Source organism: Drosophila mauritiana, chromosome 3R, assembly GCF_004382145.1.
Source record: "Drosophila mauritiana strain mau12 chromosome 3R, ASM438214v1, whole genome shotgun sequence".
NCBI classification, from domain to species: domain Eukaryota; kingdom Metazoa; phylum Arthropoda; class Insecta; order Diptera; family Drosophilidae; genus Drosophila; species Drosophila mauritiana.
The window spans coordinates 13,330,726-13,347,275 of NC_046670.1; the positions used below are offsets into that span (position 1 = coordinate 13,330,726).

Consider the following 16,550-nt stretch of genomic DNA (forward strand, 5'->3'; position numbering starts at 1 on the left):
AAATTTATAGATATTACCTCTTAACTTCGGCACCAATCTCTTAAATAGGTCAATCTGTACAGCAAATTTTGTATTTTTTGCATTTTTCCCCCAATCGACCACAATCACATTACCATGTCAAATGGCCAGCTGAGGGATCATTAGGTAATCCCAGCTTATTTAGCCACAGACCTCGACCTCCCTGCATATTTGTATAAGTTTTACCAAGAATTTTAGTTTTTCGTTTTGGTTTTATTATTTCGTATATCCACTTAAGCGAATGGTTAGAATGGACTAACACCAAAGATGCCGCCGCCGGTGGCACCGAAGCCGCCAATGGCCGGATATCCAATATTATAGCCACCGCCATAACCATAAGGACGACCATAATATCCGCCCGCCAGTCCCAAGCCGCTGGCGCCATACAGATTGCCGTAGGGATAAAGTGAGGAGCGTATGCCGCCGTAGCTTCCATAGCCCCGTATCCCCCATATCCGCCGAGTCCTCCATAGCCTCCATAGCCGCCGTATCCTCCATAGCCTCCGTAGCCACCTCCATATCCTCCGTAGCCACTGCCATATCCTCCGTAGCCACCAAATAGGGAATTTGGCGACTCACTCGCTCGCTCCTTTCGCTATCCTCGTTTCTCCGGACTCATTTTGCTGCAGCGGTTGGCCAACTGTTGCGGCGATTAGCAGCGCATATAATCCAAATAAAAACCAGCTACGCATTATCCTTATGGCTCCTTGAACTGCTTTACTGGTCGCTTGACTTTATCAGTGGCTTTATGATTGCTCCGCGCACTCCGTTTGCTAACTGTGACCTGGCCAACTCGCGACCGGTGTCTTTATAGCCTAGAACTTTGGGCATAAAATGGAAACTTTTGTTTCGCCCTGTTTGTTCGTTTTGTTTGTTCATTTGTTTGGCTTTTTTGCGGCGCTTGTTAGCAGAAATTAGATGCTAATGTAAGTGCCATAAAACAAACTATTAAATATGCGAGTACGATGCCCAGCCTCCATTGCCACAGCGGCAAAGGGAACAAAAAGCTAATTCATATGCTTGCGACCGGGAATTTTTTGGTGGCACGCTAAGTGGCGCTCATGAAATCGAATGGCAGCCAGTTTAAAGAGCAAAACATTTCACTTTGCGGCGGCACCAACTTCTGGCCAGTGTTGGCCATTTCGGATTACAGTAAGTGGGTAAATAAAATTTAAAATTTATAACAAATTTGGCATTTATGTAGTGAGTGTTGGTAATAAGTGAAGTTTTAATAAAATACTTAAAATGTTCACACATGAACACGAATATATTTAAAGACTTACAATTTTGGGCTCCGTTCATATCTTATGTAAATGAATCGAGAGCGATAAATTATATTTAGGATTTTGTTATCTAAGGCGACATGGGTGCATTGCTCAAAAACATGTGCACACCACATGAGTCAGTCACTTGAGATCGTTCCCGCCTCCTAAAATAGTCCCTTAGTGGGAAACCACAGATAAGGTCTCGCGCTCAAGATAGGCAGATGTGCCCGAGCGTGGGACCTCGATAAGGCGGGGACTATTTACTTAGGCCTTGCGTAGGCCATTTACTTTAAGATGCGATTCTCATGTCACCTATTTAAACCGAAGATATTTCCAAATAAAAGCAGTTTCTTACAAAAACTCAACGAGTAAAGTCTTCTTATTTGGGATTTTACATTTGGTCAATCGAGCCTTTAATCGACTCTGCAGTTTCCCCCTACCAAAGGTAAGGAACTCAGAGAAAGGCAGCTCCTTTAAGCATCTTACAGCTAAAGGTAGCAAAAATAAGTGACTCTTGTTTCCCCCTACCAAAGGTAAGGAACAGAGTATAAATATAAAAAGCAAAAAGATACAAAAGAATCTTTTATGTTTTAAAACAAGCACCTTATAGTCTATAGCTAAAGGTTGCCTTGTGTACCATATAAATTGTGGTAAGGCGTGCTTGAGGCCATACATCAGCAATTGTGAAATTAAAAGTGCATAACAAAAGTGCCTTATAAATGCTCTAATAGCATTAAATCAGCTCATAAATAGAGTGCAGTGTATATGCCATAAGAGCATAAATTAAATAAAAAGTGCCTGAAAACAGTGCCTTATAAATGCTCTAATAGCATTAAATCAGCTCATAAATAGAGTGCAGTGTATATGCCAAAAGAGCATAAATGCCGAAATAAATGGCTAAAAACAAAAAATCTGACTGGACTACAAAAATAATAAAACGTGCCAATAAAAAAAAAAAATCATCTTTAAACATCGACGGAGCCTTAAAGAAGAGAAGGAAGTCAAATTCAAAGGAGCCTCTACCAGCAGCAGAAGCAGCAACAACAGCAGCAGCAGAAGCAGCAACAGCAGTAGCAACAGCAGCAACAACAGCAGCAACAGCAGCAGCAACAACAACGACATCAGCTAAGTCAAAACAAGAATTTTCTGTTTATCCAAACACACATATATATATAATACATATAAAATACATAACGTACTATATATATTAAGAAATTACAAAAATTTTCAAAATGATGTCAAAAAGACTATTCAATTCCTTAAGAAGCAGTCCGAATTATTTTGGAATTAGAAAGTTGGAAGTAAAACAACATTAACAGATGTAGAAATTCTAAAATTAAATGAGCTTCAAAATGTTTCATTGCTAATCATAGCAATTTGTTAAAGATCGGCGTTGTCGATCATGATATTTTAACGCGAAGCAGTATGATTTAATATGATGGTGTTAGAAAAAATTAAAAATAAAAATGAAAAAATTCAGGGCGAGTCGGTAGAAAACACTTCCCTAAATCAAACACTGTCCCTAATCAAACCTCCCCTACATTAAACCTTGGAATTGTGTCACCCTGAAAAAGAGGGTATAGCACAAAACAACGCTTAAAAGTAGAGCAGGCATTTCGAAATAATGTTGGCCAATTTCGAGTATATCTAGAAGATACGTCTAAACTAATAGACAGTAGTCCAGATTTCCTTAAAATAAGGAAAAATAAAATTGAATTTTTATGGCATAAAATAGATAACCTGATTGAACAGGTGAATAGTCATTTTGAGAGCTCGCTATTCGAAGAAGAAATTAGCGAACTTGAATTTGACAAACAAAATATTATTACAGCCATTAATAGTCGACTCAGTGGCACAATAAATAAAGCTGAAATGTCGACGGTTGTTAAGGCGGAGGATTACCAACCCTGCCTAAAATACAGATTCCCACTTTCTTGGTGATTCCAAAGAATGGATTCTTTAATGAACTCTTTACAGACTCATACATTGAGGAGATCTCAGTCCTTCTCTCAATTAATTATCTAAAGTCAGCATTAAAAGGAGAAGCCAGAAATGTGTTACTCATTACTGCTCGGTCTGGAGAAATTATGAAGCCACTTGGGAGTTTTTGACCAAGCGATATAGAATAAAAGAAACATATTCTCAGATCATATGAATAGGCTTATGGATATGCCAAATTTAAATTTAGAATCCAATAAGCAAATAAAGACATTTATTGACACGATTAACGAGTCAATTTATATTATAAATTAAAGGCACAATTACCAGAAGATGTGATGCAATTTCGCTCACATAATTCTTCGGAAATTCAATAAAGAATCACTCAATTTATATGAAAGCCATGTTAAAAAGACAAAAGAAATACAGGCACTTCTGATGTCATGACTTTTAGAGCAAAGGCTCAATTCTATATCATCATTCTCCAGGAAGTAAAACCTGTAAAGAAAATGATTAATAATAACAAGAATAAAATTATAGTGACAATTGTGCATATTGCAACTACCAGGGCATTATTAATTCAATGCATAAATTTAAAATAATGAATCCAGCAGAACGGTCTGACTGGGTAAGAAAAATGGGATTTGCCTAAGATGTCTGAGCATCCGTTGGTAAAAATGTATAAGCGAGCAGCTTTGTTCGACTTGTCGTAACCTCACCACACGTTACTTCACTTTGCAGGTCATAATCCAGAAAAAGTGAATACGTTAGAACACAGGTCAAGCTTGTTGGCCACGCCTTGATTCAAGTAAAGTCGAGTATGGAGGCTTTGAAACAATTAAGAGCATTGATTGATAGTGGCTCTCAAAGCACAATTATTTCAAAGAGTTGCACAGATTCTAAATTGAAAAAATTTCGGTCTCATACTGAAATAAGTGGAGTATCTTCCACAGAACGTGCATCTCCAAGCACAAAGCGGTTATTTCGATAAGAAATTCTCCGAAAAATTTAGAAATTGAAGCAATATTCTCCAAAACTTATGAAGGCACTTCCATCAACACGATTAATGTGATCAGAAAAATGGAAGAACTTTAGATTAGCCGACCCCGATTTTAAAAACCGGGTCGCATTGATCTAATCATTGGAGCAGACGTATATACTCACATTCTGCAATGGAGTTATAAAAATAGACGGTCTCCTTGGGCAAAAACTGATTTCGGGTGGATAGTTTCTGGATGTAAAAAATCCAAAGGAAAAGAAACCATTGTAGCCACAAATAGAAATAAAAGAGTTAGATCGCTACTGGAAGTGGAAGAAGAAGAAAAAGATGATATCGAGTCTGAAATCTGTGAAAATAAATTATCAAAACGACAAAAAAAGATTCAGATGGCGATACATTGTGTCAATTCCATTCAAGGAGGATGTCACCTTAGGAGATTCAAAGAAACAAGCGATAGCTCGTTACATGAATCTGGAGAAAAAACTAAAAAAATGAAAAACTTAAGGTTGACTACACTAAATTCATGAATAATACATGGATTTAGGACACATGATTGAAGTGAGTGATGAAGGCAAATATTTTTTACCGCACCAGGCAGTGATTAGAGATTCAAGCCTTACGACCAAATTGAGAGTAGTTTTTGATGCTTCAGCAAAAACTACGAATAACAAAAGTTTGAACGACATAATGTGGGTTGGGCCACGAGTTCAAAAAGATATTTTTGACATTATTATTAAATGGAGAAAATGGGAATTTGTTGTTTCGGCAGACATTGAAAAGATGTACCGACAAATTAAAATAGATAATAATGATCAAAAATATCAATATATTTTATGGAGAAATTCTCCAAAAGAAAAAATTAAAACATATAAATTAACCACAGTCACTTACGGAACGCATCTGCACCATATTTGGCTACCAGGGTTCTGGTAGATATTGCAGATAAATGTAAAAACCAAGTTATTAGTGCAATAATTAGGAATGATTTCTATATGGATGACTAATGACTGAGCTGATTCGGTAGAGGAAGCTATAAATAATAACATTAATTCTCCATGAATTGCAGAAAGTTGGATTCAACTTAAGGAAATGGATTTCCAACAATTCCAAATATTAACCACTGTGAGGACACAGGGGACAATAAGGTTCTCATATTATCGAAAATGAATGTGTTAAAACTTTAGGACTAAAATGGAACCTCAAATGATTATTTAAGTTCAGCGTAAATTGTAATGATGAATCAAAAAATATAATGCGCGTTGTGTTATCAACGCTAGCAAAATATTTGATCCGTTAGGATGGTTGGCACCAGTCACGGTTTCAGGAAACTTTTTATTCAAAAACTTTGGATAAATAAAAGTGAATGGGATCAGGAATTATCCATAGAGATAAAATTATTGGGAAAAATATAAAGAAAATTTATTATTGTTAGAGAATATTCGAATCCCAGGTGATTAATTCAAACAGTTCTTCAGTCATTCAGATTCACGGATTTGCGGACGCCTCCGAAAAAGCATATGCTGCAGTAGTCTATGCTAAAGTAGGACCTCATGTTAATATAATAGCTAGCAAAAGTAGAGTCAACCCTATAAAAAATAGGAAGACAATTCCCAAACTCGAGCGTGTGCAGCTCACCTGCTTAGTGAATTAATCCAAAGACTAAAAGGATCATTGACAATATAATGGAGATCTATGCTTGGAGTGATTCACGATTACCTTAGCATGGATAACAGTGGTCAAAGTAAGATCAAATTTATAAAAGAAGAACGGATGACATTCGGAAATTAAAAAATACTGAATGGAATCATGTTAGTCAGAGGATAATCCAGCAGATTTAGCATCCAGGGAGTGGATTCTAACAGTTGATCAACTGTGATTTTGGTGGAAAGGTCCGAAATGGCTAGCAGACCCAAAAGAACTTTGGCCTCGGCAGCAGTCTGTAGAAGAACCTGTCTTAATAAATACGGTATTAAATGACAAAATAGATGATCCTATTTACGAATTAATAGAAAGGTATTCCAGTATAGAAAAACTATACGTATAATAGCATACATAAATAGATTCGTGCAGATGAAAACAAGAATAAAGCCTATTCATCAATTATTTCAGTAAAGGAGATAAGAATAGCGGAAACAGTTGTTTTAAGAAACAACAAGAATACCAGTTTAGGCAAGAGATAAAGTGCCTTAAAATCAAAAGGAAATCAAGACAAATAATAAAATATTGTCATTGAATCCATTTTTGGACAAGGATGGGGTTCTAAGAGTTGGAGGAAGATTGCAAAATTCCAATGCAGAATTTAATGTTAAACATCCAATCATTTTAGAAAAATGCCACCTAACAAGCTTATTAATAAAAAATGCTCATAAGGAAACATTGCATGGAGGGATAAACTAATGCGAAACTATATCAAAGAAAGTATTGGATTTTCGGGTTGAAAAATTCGTTGAAAAAGTATTTAAGAGAATGTGTAACGTGTGCAAGGTAAAACAAAATACAGCTCAGCAAATAATGGGTAACTTGCCAAAATATAGAGTGACGATGACATTCCCGTTTCTTAATACTGGAATAGATTACGCAGGTCCTTATTATGTTAAATGTTCAAAAAATCGTGGCCAAAAAACATTTAAAGGATACGTTGCTGTATTCGTTTGCATGGCCACCAAAGCCATACACTTAGAAATGGTAAGCATCTAACTTCAGACGCATTTTAGCAGCACTCAGAAGATTATTGCTAGACGGGAAAATGTTCCAATATCTATTCAGACAACGGAACAAATTTTGTAGGAGCTGCAAGAAAATTAGATCAAGAGTTATTTAATGCAATACAAGAAAATATAACGATTGCAGCGCAGCTTGAAAAGGACAGGATTGATTGGCATTTTATTCCCCCGGCAGGACCTCACTTCGGAGGTATTTGGGAAGCTGGAGTTAAGTCAATGAAATACCATTTAAAGCGTATAATCGGCGACACTATTTTGACTTACGAAGAAATGTCAACTCTTTTATGTCAAATAGAAGCATGCTTAAATTCAAGGCCATTATACACTATAGTTAGTGAGAAGGACCAACAAGAAGTTTTAACACCAGGTCATTTTTTAATTGGAAGACCACCTTTAGAAATAGTCGAACCAATGGAAGATGAAAAAATCGGAAATTTGGATAGGTGGAGACTTATCCAAAAAATGAAGAAAGATTTCTGGGTTAAGTGGAAAAGTGAATATTTGCATACGCTCCAGCAAAGGAATAAATGGAAAAAGGAAATTCCTAATATAGAAGAAGGGCAAATAGTTTTATTAAGGATGAGAATTGTCATCCTGCAAGATGGCCTTTAGGAAAGGTGGAAAAGGTGCATAAGGGGAATGATGATAAGGTCCGAGTGGCTAAAGTAAAGATGCAGGAAGGATATATCACTAGACCCATTACTAAAATTTGTCCCTTGGAAGGAATAAAGTCTGTTGACAAAAATGAGGCTGACCAAGAGCCAAAAAGACGAACTAGAGCGACTCGGGAAAAGATTTTACAGTCTAGGTAGAGTGCAATTGGAAGTTTGAGGAGCGAGATTCAAAGAAGTCCCTGCCCAATGGGCAAAAGCAATTCCCTTAGCCTGCGAAGGTCTGCAAAAACATTTGCCTCAGCAAGGAGTTTTAAGCATTGCGCCATATTGTACGGCAAGAACCGACGATAAAATTCTAGTTGCCCACCATAACATTCAGTCCGAAAGTGAAGAATTATTATCAACACCTTATATAGGAGAAGTTAGTGAAGTGCCGAAGATTATTTGGGATCCGCTGAAACTATCAATATTAAATCATACTGAGGAATTTAACGATTGAATAATGAAATTAAATTTATGAAAGAGAACCATCAAAAATTGAAAGATTTACATTTCCATCATATTTCCGGACATGCTGGTTTAATTATTGCTTTAATACTAATGATAGTATTAATAATATATTTCATACGGAAATGTGCTGTGCAACAAAGAATGCAAGCAATAACCTTTGCAGGTCCGTTGCCAGTACTATAAATATCAATAGTAAATAAACAATAAAATAATATAACAAATAAAAATATACAGTCCACTATATCGTTGTTTAATAGAAAATGTACTTCTACATAGAAAAAGCAAAATGTTTAAAATAAGTTAATTGAGTACAAATTGTTGAATTAAAAATAATATAAACCATAATTGTAATCCAATAAAATTAAAAGCCAGAAAAACTAGGCCCATTGAAATCTTAGTTGCAAAATAAATGAACATATATCAAATAAATACAGTCCACTACTGTTATAAAATGCAACTAATATACTAATGTACATCTCAGCTTTGCTGGCCCTTTGGCAGAATGTTCACACATGAACACGAATATATTTAAAGACTTACAATTTTGGGCTCCGTTCATATCTTATGTAAATGAATCGAGAGCGATAAATTATATTTAGGATTTTGTTATCTAAGGCGACATGGGTGCATTGCTCAAAAACATGTGCACACCACATGAGTCAGTCACTTGAGATCGTTCCCCGCCTCCTAAAATAGTCCCTTAGTGGGAAACCACAGATAAGGTCCTCGCCGCTCAAGATAGGCAGATGTGCCCGAGCGTGGGACCTCGATAAGGCGGGGACTATTTACTTAGGCCTCTGCGTAGGCCATTTACTTTAAGATGCGATTCTCATGTCACCTATTTAAACCGAAGATATTTCCAAATAAAAGCAGTTTCTTACAAAAACCTCAACGAGTAGAAGTCTTTATTTGGGATTTTATAAAATTAAGATTTAACTTACTTATTAAACGAGAAGGGTCTTAAAAATTACACTTAAACCTGTCCCTTTCAAACACTCAAATTTCGTCTACTTCGGCTAATTCGGCTACTTTTTCACTTATTTATGAGATATTTTTATTATGTATTTATGTCGAAGTTAAGTTCAAAAGTGTTCAAAAGTATGCACATTACAGCAATTATCCATTACATTTCGGAACTAATACAAATTTTGTTGCATACTTTTGCACACAATTAGGCTTGAAACTTCGGCGACTTAATAGCCAAGTTGGCCGCACTGCTTTTGCGGTCAGGTAAGCTGTGTAAATGTGCTAATTTCATTTGAAGGTTAGTTATGCTATTGACCAGGCCCAGACCCACTCCCACTCCCATTCCCATACCCACTCCATACCATTCCCATTCCCATTCCCAGACTTTCGGCAGACGCCTTCCACTTCGGGGTGCGTAAGTGTGAATTGCTGTTAGCTGTTGCTCTTGTTGTTTGCCGAGTTTGGCCAGTTTGCGAGTTTGCCAGTTTGCCAGTTTGCCGGCTTTTTGGTTGTTGCCCTGTTTGCTGCTGTTTGGCTTCGCTGTTTGTTTTATGAGCGCGGGCCGGCCATTAACAATGCTCGATGTCTCTATAGACGGCTTGAATAGCTCTCAATTGGTTTATTGCGGTTTTCGGCGCATGTGTTATTTCGGTTAAATCCGCTGTCTAATCCTTGTGTGTAGCTGCGGCATTTTCATTCATTTATGCAAAACGCGAAGCATTCTCCATCGCCAGCTCCATTTCGCTGCCAAAAATTTGCTTATTCAAATTTAAACGCTTTTAGTCCAGTCCAGGAAACTGGGTCAATTAACGATGTCAACGTCAAAATGATGCACATTTTGCCGACCTCCAGTCCGCTTACAAAATTCACTGGATGGCATAAACTTCCGCATAAATTTCCACCAAGAGAGATAGAGATTGACTGCAACGAGAAAAACTCAATGAGAGATAAAAAAAAGGAAATTTCAGACGCGGCATAAATTAAAAATACACTTTTTACTCGGCCACCGACAAACCAGCGAAAAAGTATTTTGACTATGACTGTCATAATCAGTGGAAGTATGAAAGGGAGCCGAAACTTTCAGAAGAGCCAGGCAAACATTTAACCCTCAAAATTCTACCTGCTCCAAACTCACCGGAAGACGATTAGTAGAATTACTGATTTACATTGGCCAGGTGTTTCAGGTTTTTGGCCATAAAATTCCATAAATTTCAGGTAGACCAGGTTCATGGTTGTTTAAATGTGGTAGCTTATTAAGGCTTTTGATAGGAAAATTAAACGACCTTGAATAGAACTTGAAAATATGCATCAAACGGTATAAATGAGTGATATTAGTTTGGAAAGCTGAATAGTTTTTGATGGTGATAACGATGACATTCTAATTAGTTATATGAAAAAGTTGACAAACTAAAAAGAGCTAATAAACATTAAATCACGTGCCATTCTGGATGTTTTTTTTACCTGTTTAAGCAAGGCAAATCTTTTTTAATGCGAGTCCCCCTTAAAAGTTTTTAATATTTTCTTGCTTGCATTTTGTTTGTTACTTCTTTAAAAGTTCAAACACAAAGTTTTGCCTCGTCGCAGAAGGATGGCTATAATGTTGTGAAAAACGTAGGCAGTCTTGTCATTTTCTTCATTCTAACTTATCCCGTTGAACTGAGCTGAACTCAACTGATGGTCGGCAATTGACGGATGACAGGTCAGACAGCAAATCAGTTTAATATATAAGTTTCAGCCGTAGCAGATTTATTGTAACAGACACTTTGAGTGCATAATTGAATTAAAAGTTTTCTGCTCCGCACTTGTATCTCCGGTTTTTATTTCCTTAGAAAGTGATACAAATTGTTGGTTTACATTTATTATATAATTGGCCAGGTGAATTAACGTGCTGTAAGCATTTTTAAAATATTCCAGCCAATAAAGTTATTAAAATAATAAAATATATGTAATAAGCTGATGGTTTCGTCTGCTTTAAATACAAAACATGTTTCACCAGTTTTCGTTATGTAAGATAACGCGTCTGCCTCAAATTTGTTTTGAAGATCAACAACAAACTGGCTTTCTATTATACTGAGTAAGTATAATTTCTGAGAATTTTTCCGCTTATAAGCCTATTAAATTGGGTTTTAATAATAACACTCACACTTGTACTATTAAGTGCCCTTGTATAGTTAGTATAGCAGAGTTCCTTTGTTTTGTAAATGGTAATAAATACTTATATACTATTTATATTCTTTTAAATGAAGTGCTAAATCTAGATTAACAATGACCAACCAGATCTTAAAATGTGCTAACCACTGAGCAAGCTAATAACCGATATGAGTCAGTGGTGGCCAAAAAACGAAACCGACAACATTGATGACATTTAAATAACAACCAGTTGCGTCGACTGTTTACCCTTAGATTTTAATTAAGTCAAACAAACAAACAAAACAAAATCCCCAACTTCCCGCGATGAAAAGCCTTACGAAATCGGACAAACGAAAGATGAATGGAGAGCCCCACTTGAGATGGTGCTTCCCATCTAGACTTGGCCACTTGTCCATCGATCTGTTTTGGTGTGCCAGCCAAAGAAACTTGAATGTTTTGCGCATTTGAATATAGTCGTCCGGAGAAAGCCCATCCTGAACCGGCTGCCACTTCAGACTTTCCCCTTCGTCCATACATTTGGTGGGGTGTTTGCCAAAAAGTTTGCCTCTGTTTCTGTTGCCTAATAGGTTTTGGTTATTATTATGGAGCAGCTTTATTGTTGTTGCTCATAGCGCTTAGCCAGACAGTTAATACGAATCGCTCTGCTCGTTGTATTCATTTCAGTTCTGGCGCAACACTCACAACTTTGATGTTCCGCGCCCAGTCGAACCACTTCTACTTTTATTCGCTCCCCATTGCCAGTCGATAAGTTGCGAATCATATAAATTGACCGGCCGCAGATCAGAGACTTCGTAGAATCCATCGAAACTTTGCCGGTGATTAGTAGCAGAAGTTTCCTCGAAAATGCGCACATTGTTTGCCTTGCCCTGGCGACCATTCTCCTGGTCGCCGGCTCATCAGCAGCCACATATGATCCTGTGGCGGCGCAACTTCTGGATGTGGATGCAGGTGTCCAGGCTCCGGTGGCAGAACGTCAAGCTCGCCAGTTTGGCGGTGGCTTTGGAGGACGTCCAGGCGGCGGCTTTGGCGGTCCGGGAGGCGGTTTTGGAGGACGTCCAGGCGGCGGATTCGGAGGTCCTGGCGGCGGATTCGGAGGTCCTGGCGGCGGATTCGGAGGTCCAGCGGCGGATTCGGAGGTCCTGGCGGTGGATTCGGAGGTCAAGGAGGTTTCGGAGGCGGTGGCTTTGGAGGACGTCCAGGTGGCGGCTTTGGCGGTCCGGGAGGCGGCTTCGGAGGACCAGGCGGTTTTCCAGGCTAAACACCAAGCAGCAATCATCTGTGACTGACTTAGCATAAGCCTCTAGAAATAGACTTTGAAATCAAAGTGCAATCAAGCACGCTCTAATTAAGTTCGAAATACATTTGCCCCTCGTCTTTGATTCACTTAATTTCCTTGTCATTTGCATGGCTTTCAGTGATTGGCATAGGTCTTCAAGCTTAAATGTTGTTTGTGAATGCACTAGAAAAAATGTAAAAGGAAACAGTATGATATTAAGCAATCCAAAGCTAAATTAAGAAGCTGGTTAAAAGTATGCTACAGTATTTATACTCTAGAGGCTTTAAAGTTTAAACTTCCAGTCTTTTAATCTGGCAGATCTATTTAAAGTACAAGTACCAAGTATACGTATAAAAATGAAGATAAATTTGATCATTTTTTTCTTGGCCTGTAAATCAGCATTTAATTCGTTCGTTCACGGTTTGTTTGCTTTTTCCTACTTATAACAAAGCAGTCCATTGAAACTTTGCTTCGGCTGCTGCCACTGGCGTTTGCTATCTAACTTGCCAATCGCGTTGGATGGCGAAAGTCGTTTAAGATTAAACGCTTGCTGTAAAATTTCCCCTTTGACAAGCGCCCTCTTTTATTGTTAAAAAATTAACTTGGCTTTAAATTTACGCCTTTTGTTATCCCTTGACCTCTGCGAAAAGTGAAGCCAACCAACCAACCCAACCACCCAACCATTCCAAAGGCCCACCCACTCATACAAGGGTCATACGCCAACATTGATAAAAGTTTTCGTTTTTTCTCGTTGCCCCATCACTTTTTTTTTCATTTTTCTGGCTCGTGAAAAATTTCTTGTTACTAGAACGCAGTCTTGTAAAAGGCTTTGTTAGTCTACACTTTCACGGTATACTTTGGGAACTTTGTTAAAAGTGGACTTTTCCCTTTTTTTTTCCCAGCGCTTTAATGACTTTGCATAGTTGGGGTTTAAGGAATTTAACAGCTTAAGATTAAGAGTTTTAGTGCAAATAAACTAAAAATTTAGTTGGATAACTGCTAGTTACACAATTGAAGAGTCATTTTAAAGCTAAGATATTTTGCAGTTATGATGCCTTGTTAAATATTTAAAAAATTGAAAAACAGTTTTTATGTAACTTTTACAGTTACTGCACAACTTCAGCTTTTAGAGTATTGCCATTTCGATGATTTCCTGTTTACTACGACTCCCTCTTCTTTTTGGCCATTTTGGCGGAGCCGCTCTTATCGAAATCGTGTCTCAATAAATCTACGGCACCTTCGGATACACAACCGCCCACTTTCCGATGGACCGCCCACCCGGGAGGGGGGTGGCAACGCCCAAGCAGCTGGCTGCAAGCGATGGGAAAATGCGGGAAAAGTGGGCCGAGGGCCGGAAAAGCCGTTCGAACTGATTATCCTTGTTGACCGTCGCGGCAGCAGCCGCAGCTGATTGATTTGTTATTGAAAATATTAGGCCTGGACCAGAAGGGAAAATCGAGATGCCAGAAAAAGATGGAGAATTGTGAGAAGGGGCGTGACGTGAAAAACGTGCTGTGCGTTTGGATACGCTTGAAACTTTTATAACTTTATGAGGGCGTTGTAATTTGATATCGCAAAGTTTTTTATTGCCTTTATAGCCTTATAATTTGGCCGCGATGTTGTTACTACCGCTGCTGTTGCTTATGTTGTTATTGCTGGTGTCGCCACAAGAGAGATGCTGAGCCCGATTTGTTGGCCCACCGGGCGTATACTTGTTGTTTGTGGCGGCTTTTCGTTTACACGTTATTTATGGCTTATAAATACGTATCGTTTTCGGTTGGCAAAGGGAGGGGATGGCATGTCGCTTGGGGCGGCATTTCTGAATTGTAAACAACTCACATGTGGCCCGCACTTAAGAAATCTCTTAATGAGCATTAGATGTCGGCAAATGAAATTACCCATATGTGCAACTTGTGTTTGTGTTGGTAATTGGATTTGAGACGCCATACCTTTTCTGCTCCCGTCATCCAAATGACGGCACATTTTGATTCGAGATTTGTGATTGGTTCTAATTAAATTTTCAGGTAAGCTTTCTAAGTAATTCAAAGAATAGCAGAGTACCACAGAGAATATCACAAGATACAGATATTATTATTGCTTTTTTTAGAAATATTATCAATTTACGTGGTAAAACGATGATTTCATCTTAAATACTTAGTTATTTATACCTGTTACTCATGGAACAGGAAAGTATATATCATTATTATGCTCTTGATTAGGGTTATCACAATTAATGTTAATTTTAGTTTTATTCGGAAGTTTTAAAGCATTCAATGCTCATAAGCACTTGATCAGCGTTTAATTTTAAAATTTTTATAGAATATTAAAGCTAGCTTATTTAGCTCTTACTAATTGAGCAATACTTTATAATTCGGAAACTTATAAATTGGCTTATAAAGTTTGTTATTCTCATTTTCATAGAACATAATTGGTAGCGAATGAGTTGAGAAAATGAGTGGGTAAACCCAAAACAGGTTGCTCGAGCTGCGTAGAAATGATGTTTTTATTTTCTTTCTTTTTTTCACCCAGTTGTTTACAATTTCAGCTGGGGGGCTCTGGAAGTCGGGGGTTTTCTTCGCCATTTGATTATGCTCAGGAAATTTAATTGCTGGAGGTCGTCGGCACACAGAACTTGTTTAGAACTCCACCGTCATCGCGGTCAGGTCGAAAGCTATATAAAGAGACCAGGCGGGGGATCAGCTCGAATATAGTTAGAACATTGGGTGAACAAGACAACGGAGACGGAACGATGCGCATTTACCACCTGAATCTATTAGTGCTAAGTGCCGGCCTACTGGTCCTGCTGGCAAAGTCGGGGACCACGGCCCCCAGGCGGATGAGGATGTACAGCAACTGACTCTGGCGGATGTAAATCAGGCGGAGGAGCAGCAGGAGATGCCGGCTGTTCGCCTGGCCAGGCAATTTGGATTCGGCCGTGGAGGATTCGGCAGAGGACGCGGCGGATTTGGCGGAAGGCGAGGCGGCGGTGGATTCCGGAGACCCGGTTTCGGTGGCGGTGGATTCGGTAGATTCTACCCACCGCCACCGCCCTTCTTCGGCGGCCCCTTCTACGGCTAGGTGTTATTAATTTAATGTGCATATATGTGATACGCACAGACCAGGATTAGCTACTAATAAATCAACACGAGCTGCTGCTCTCATTATCCTACCAAGTGCAGAACCAGTTTTTATGGGGGAAGCACTCTTTTTTTTATATATATCCATGGCAAGAAGTGCTCAGCTGTATTAAATATTATGGGCGTTAAACGAAAGCGGTATATGAAAATCTCTGGAAGTGTTTATATTATAACAAGAGCACTTTATCTGCGGCCAAGTTTAAATATTAAATTTATAACTCTTTTTAAAAAGACAAATTTAGATTTCTAATGATAAGTTGCAAACTGGCAGAGCTTTGAAATAAATCAAAAGAAGTCGCTTCTGTAATTGCCAAAAACAAGTATTTGTTTACTCTGCTTAAGACGGATAATTCCCATAAATAGAGCTGCTTGCATTTAAAAAATGTTATATTAATAAATGGAATTAAGATGAGTACACTTCGTTGCTGCATTGTTATACTTTTGGGTGCTCTGATTGTTGAAGTTGCAGTGGCTGGAAACCATAAGTCGCAGGATGAAAAGGATGAACATCATTTCCAGCCCGATGAAGTAAAAAGTTCAGATGAAGCTATAGAACGGATACGACGTCAGATTGGAGCTTTTGGAATTGGAGCTGGATTTTATGGAGGAAGGAATGTTGGTTCAATCGGTAATCCTTATTATGGGGCTCCATATGGAAATCTCTACTTTGTGCAACCTTACGGGCACTACTTCCATGATCGCAGATTTGGAGCCAACTACGGTTTCGGTGGACATTTCTACGGTCGCTAGACAAATGTTGTGCTCAACGTCAGTCAATGTCTACTTAATAAAGTTAAACATTAAAATATATAAGCACTGTGGCTAAAAAGGGTTGATCGGAGTGGGTGGATTTGCCCAAGGGCGAAGCTGAAATTATAAAAATTTCATTTCAAATCACGTTGAGTGACATGCAGACTGAGCACAGGACAAGAAAACTTAATCAGCGATGTTA

The 16,550-nt window shown here is 38.3% G+C and overlaps 4 protein-coding genes across 4 annotated transcripts; 3 read left to right on the top strand and 1 right to left on the bottom strand.

The window, feature by feature from the left end:
- Positions 1-263: 263 nt before the first annotated feature.
- Positions 264-775, bottom strand: LOC117145770 (shematrin-like protein 2). Its single transcript, XM_033311547.1, is given in 4 exon segments — positions 264-458; positions 461-576; positions 579-626; positions 629-775. Coding segments are annotated over 4 exon segments (441 nt in total). The 5' UTR covers positions 711-775.
- Positions 776-10,337: 9,562 nt separating this feature from the next.
- On the top strand, positions 10,338-12,619 carry LOC117145424 (glycine-rich RNA-binding protein 2). Its single transcript, XM_033311070.1, has 3 exons — positions 10,338-10,349; positions 11,965-12,280; positions 12,343-12,619. The coding sequence occupies exons 1-3, from the start codon at positions 10,338-10,340 to the stop codon at positions 12,441-12,443; spliced, it is 429 nt and encodes a 142-aa protein (XP_033166961.1). The 3' UTR covers positions 12,444-12,619.
- Positions 12,620-15,142: 2,523 nt separating this feature from the next.
- Positions 15,143-15,634, top strand: LOC117143986 (ATP-dependent RNA helicase DED1). The gene is given in 2 exon segments (XM_033308927.1): positions 15,143-15,283; positions 15,286-15,634. Coding segments are annotated over 2 exon segments (327 nt in total). The 5' UTR covers positions 15,143-15,210; the 3' UTR covers positions 15,540-15,634.
- A 372-nt stretch (positions 15,635-16,006) lies between these two features.
- On the top strand, positions 16,007-16,348 carry LOC117143985. Its single transcript, XM_033308926.1, has one exon. It carries the CDS (start codon positions 16,007-16,009, stop codon positions 16,346-16,348), a length of 342 nt encoding a protein of 113 aa, XP_033164817.1.
- The last annotated feature ends 202 nt before the right edge of the window (positions 16,349-16,550 follow it).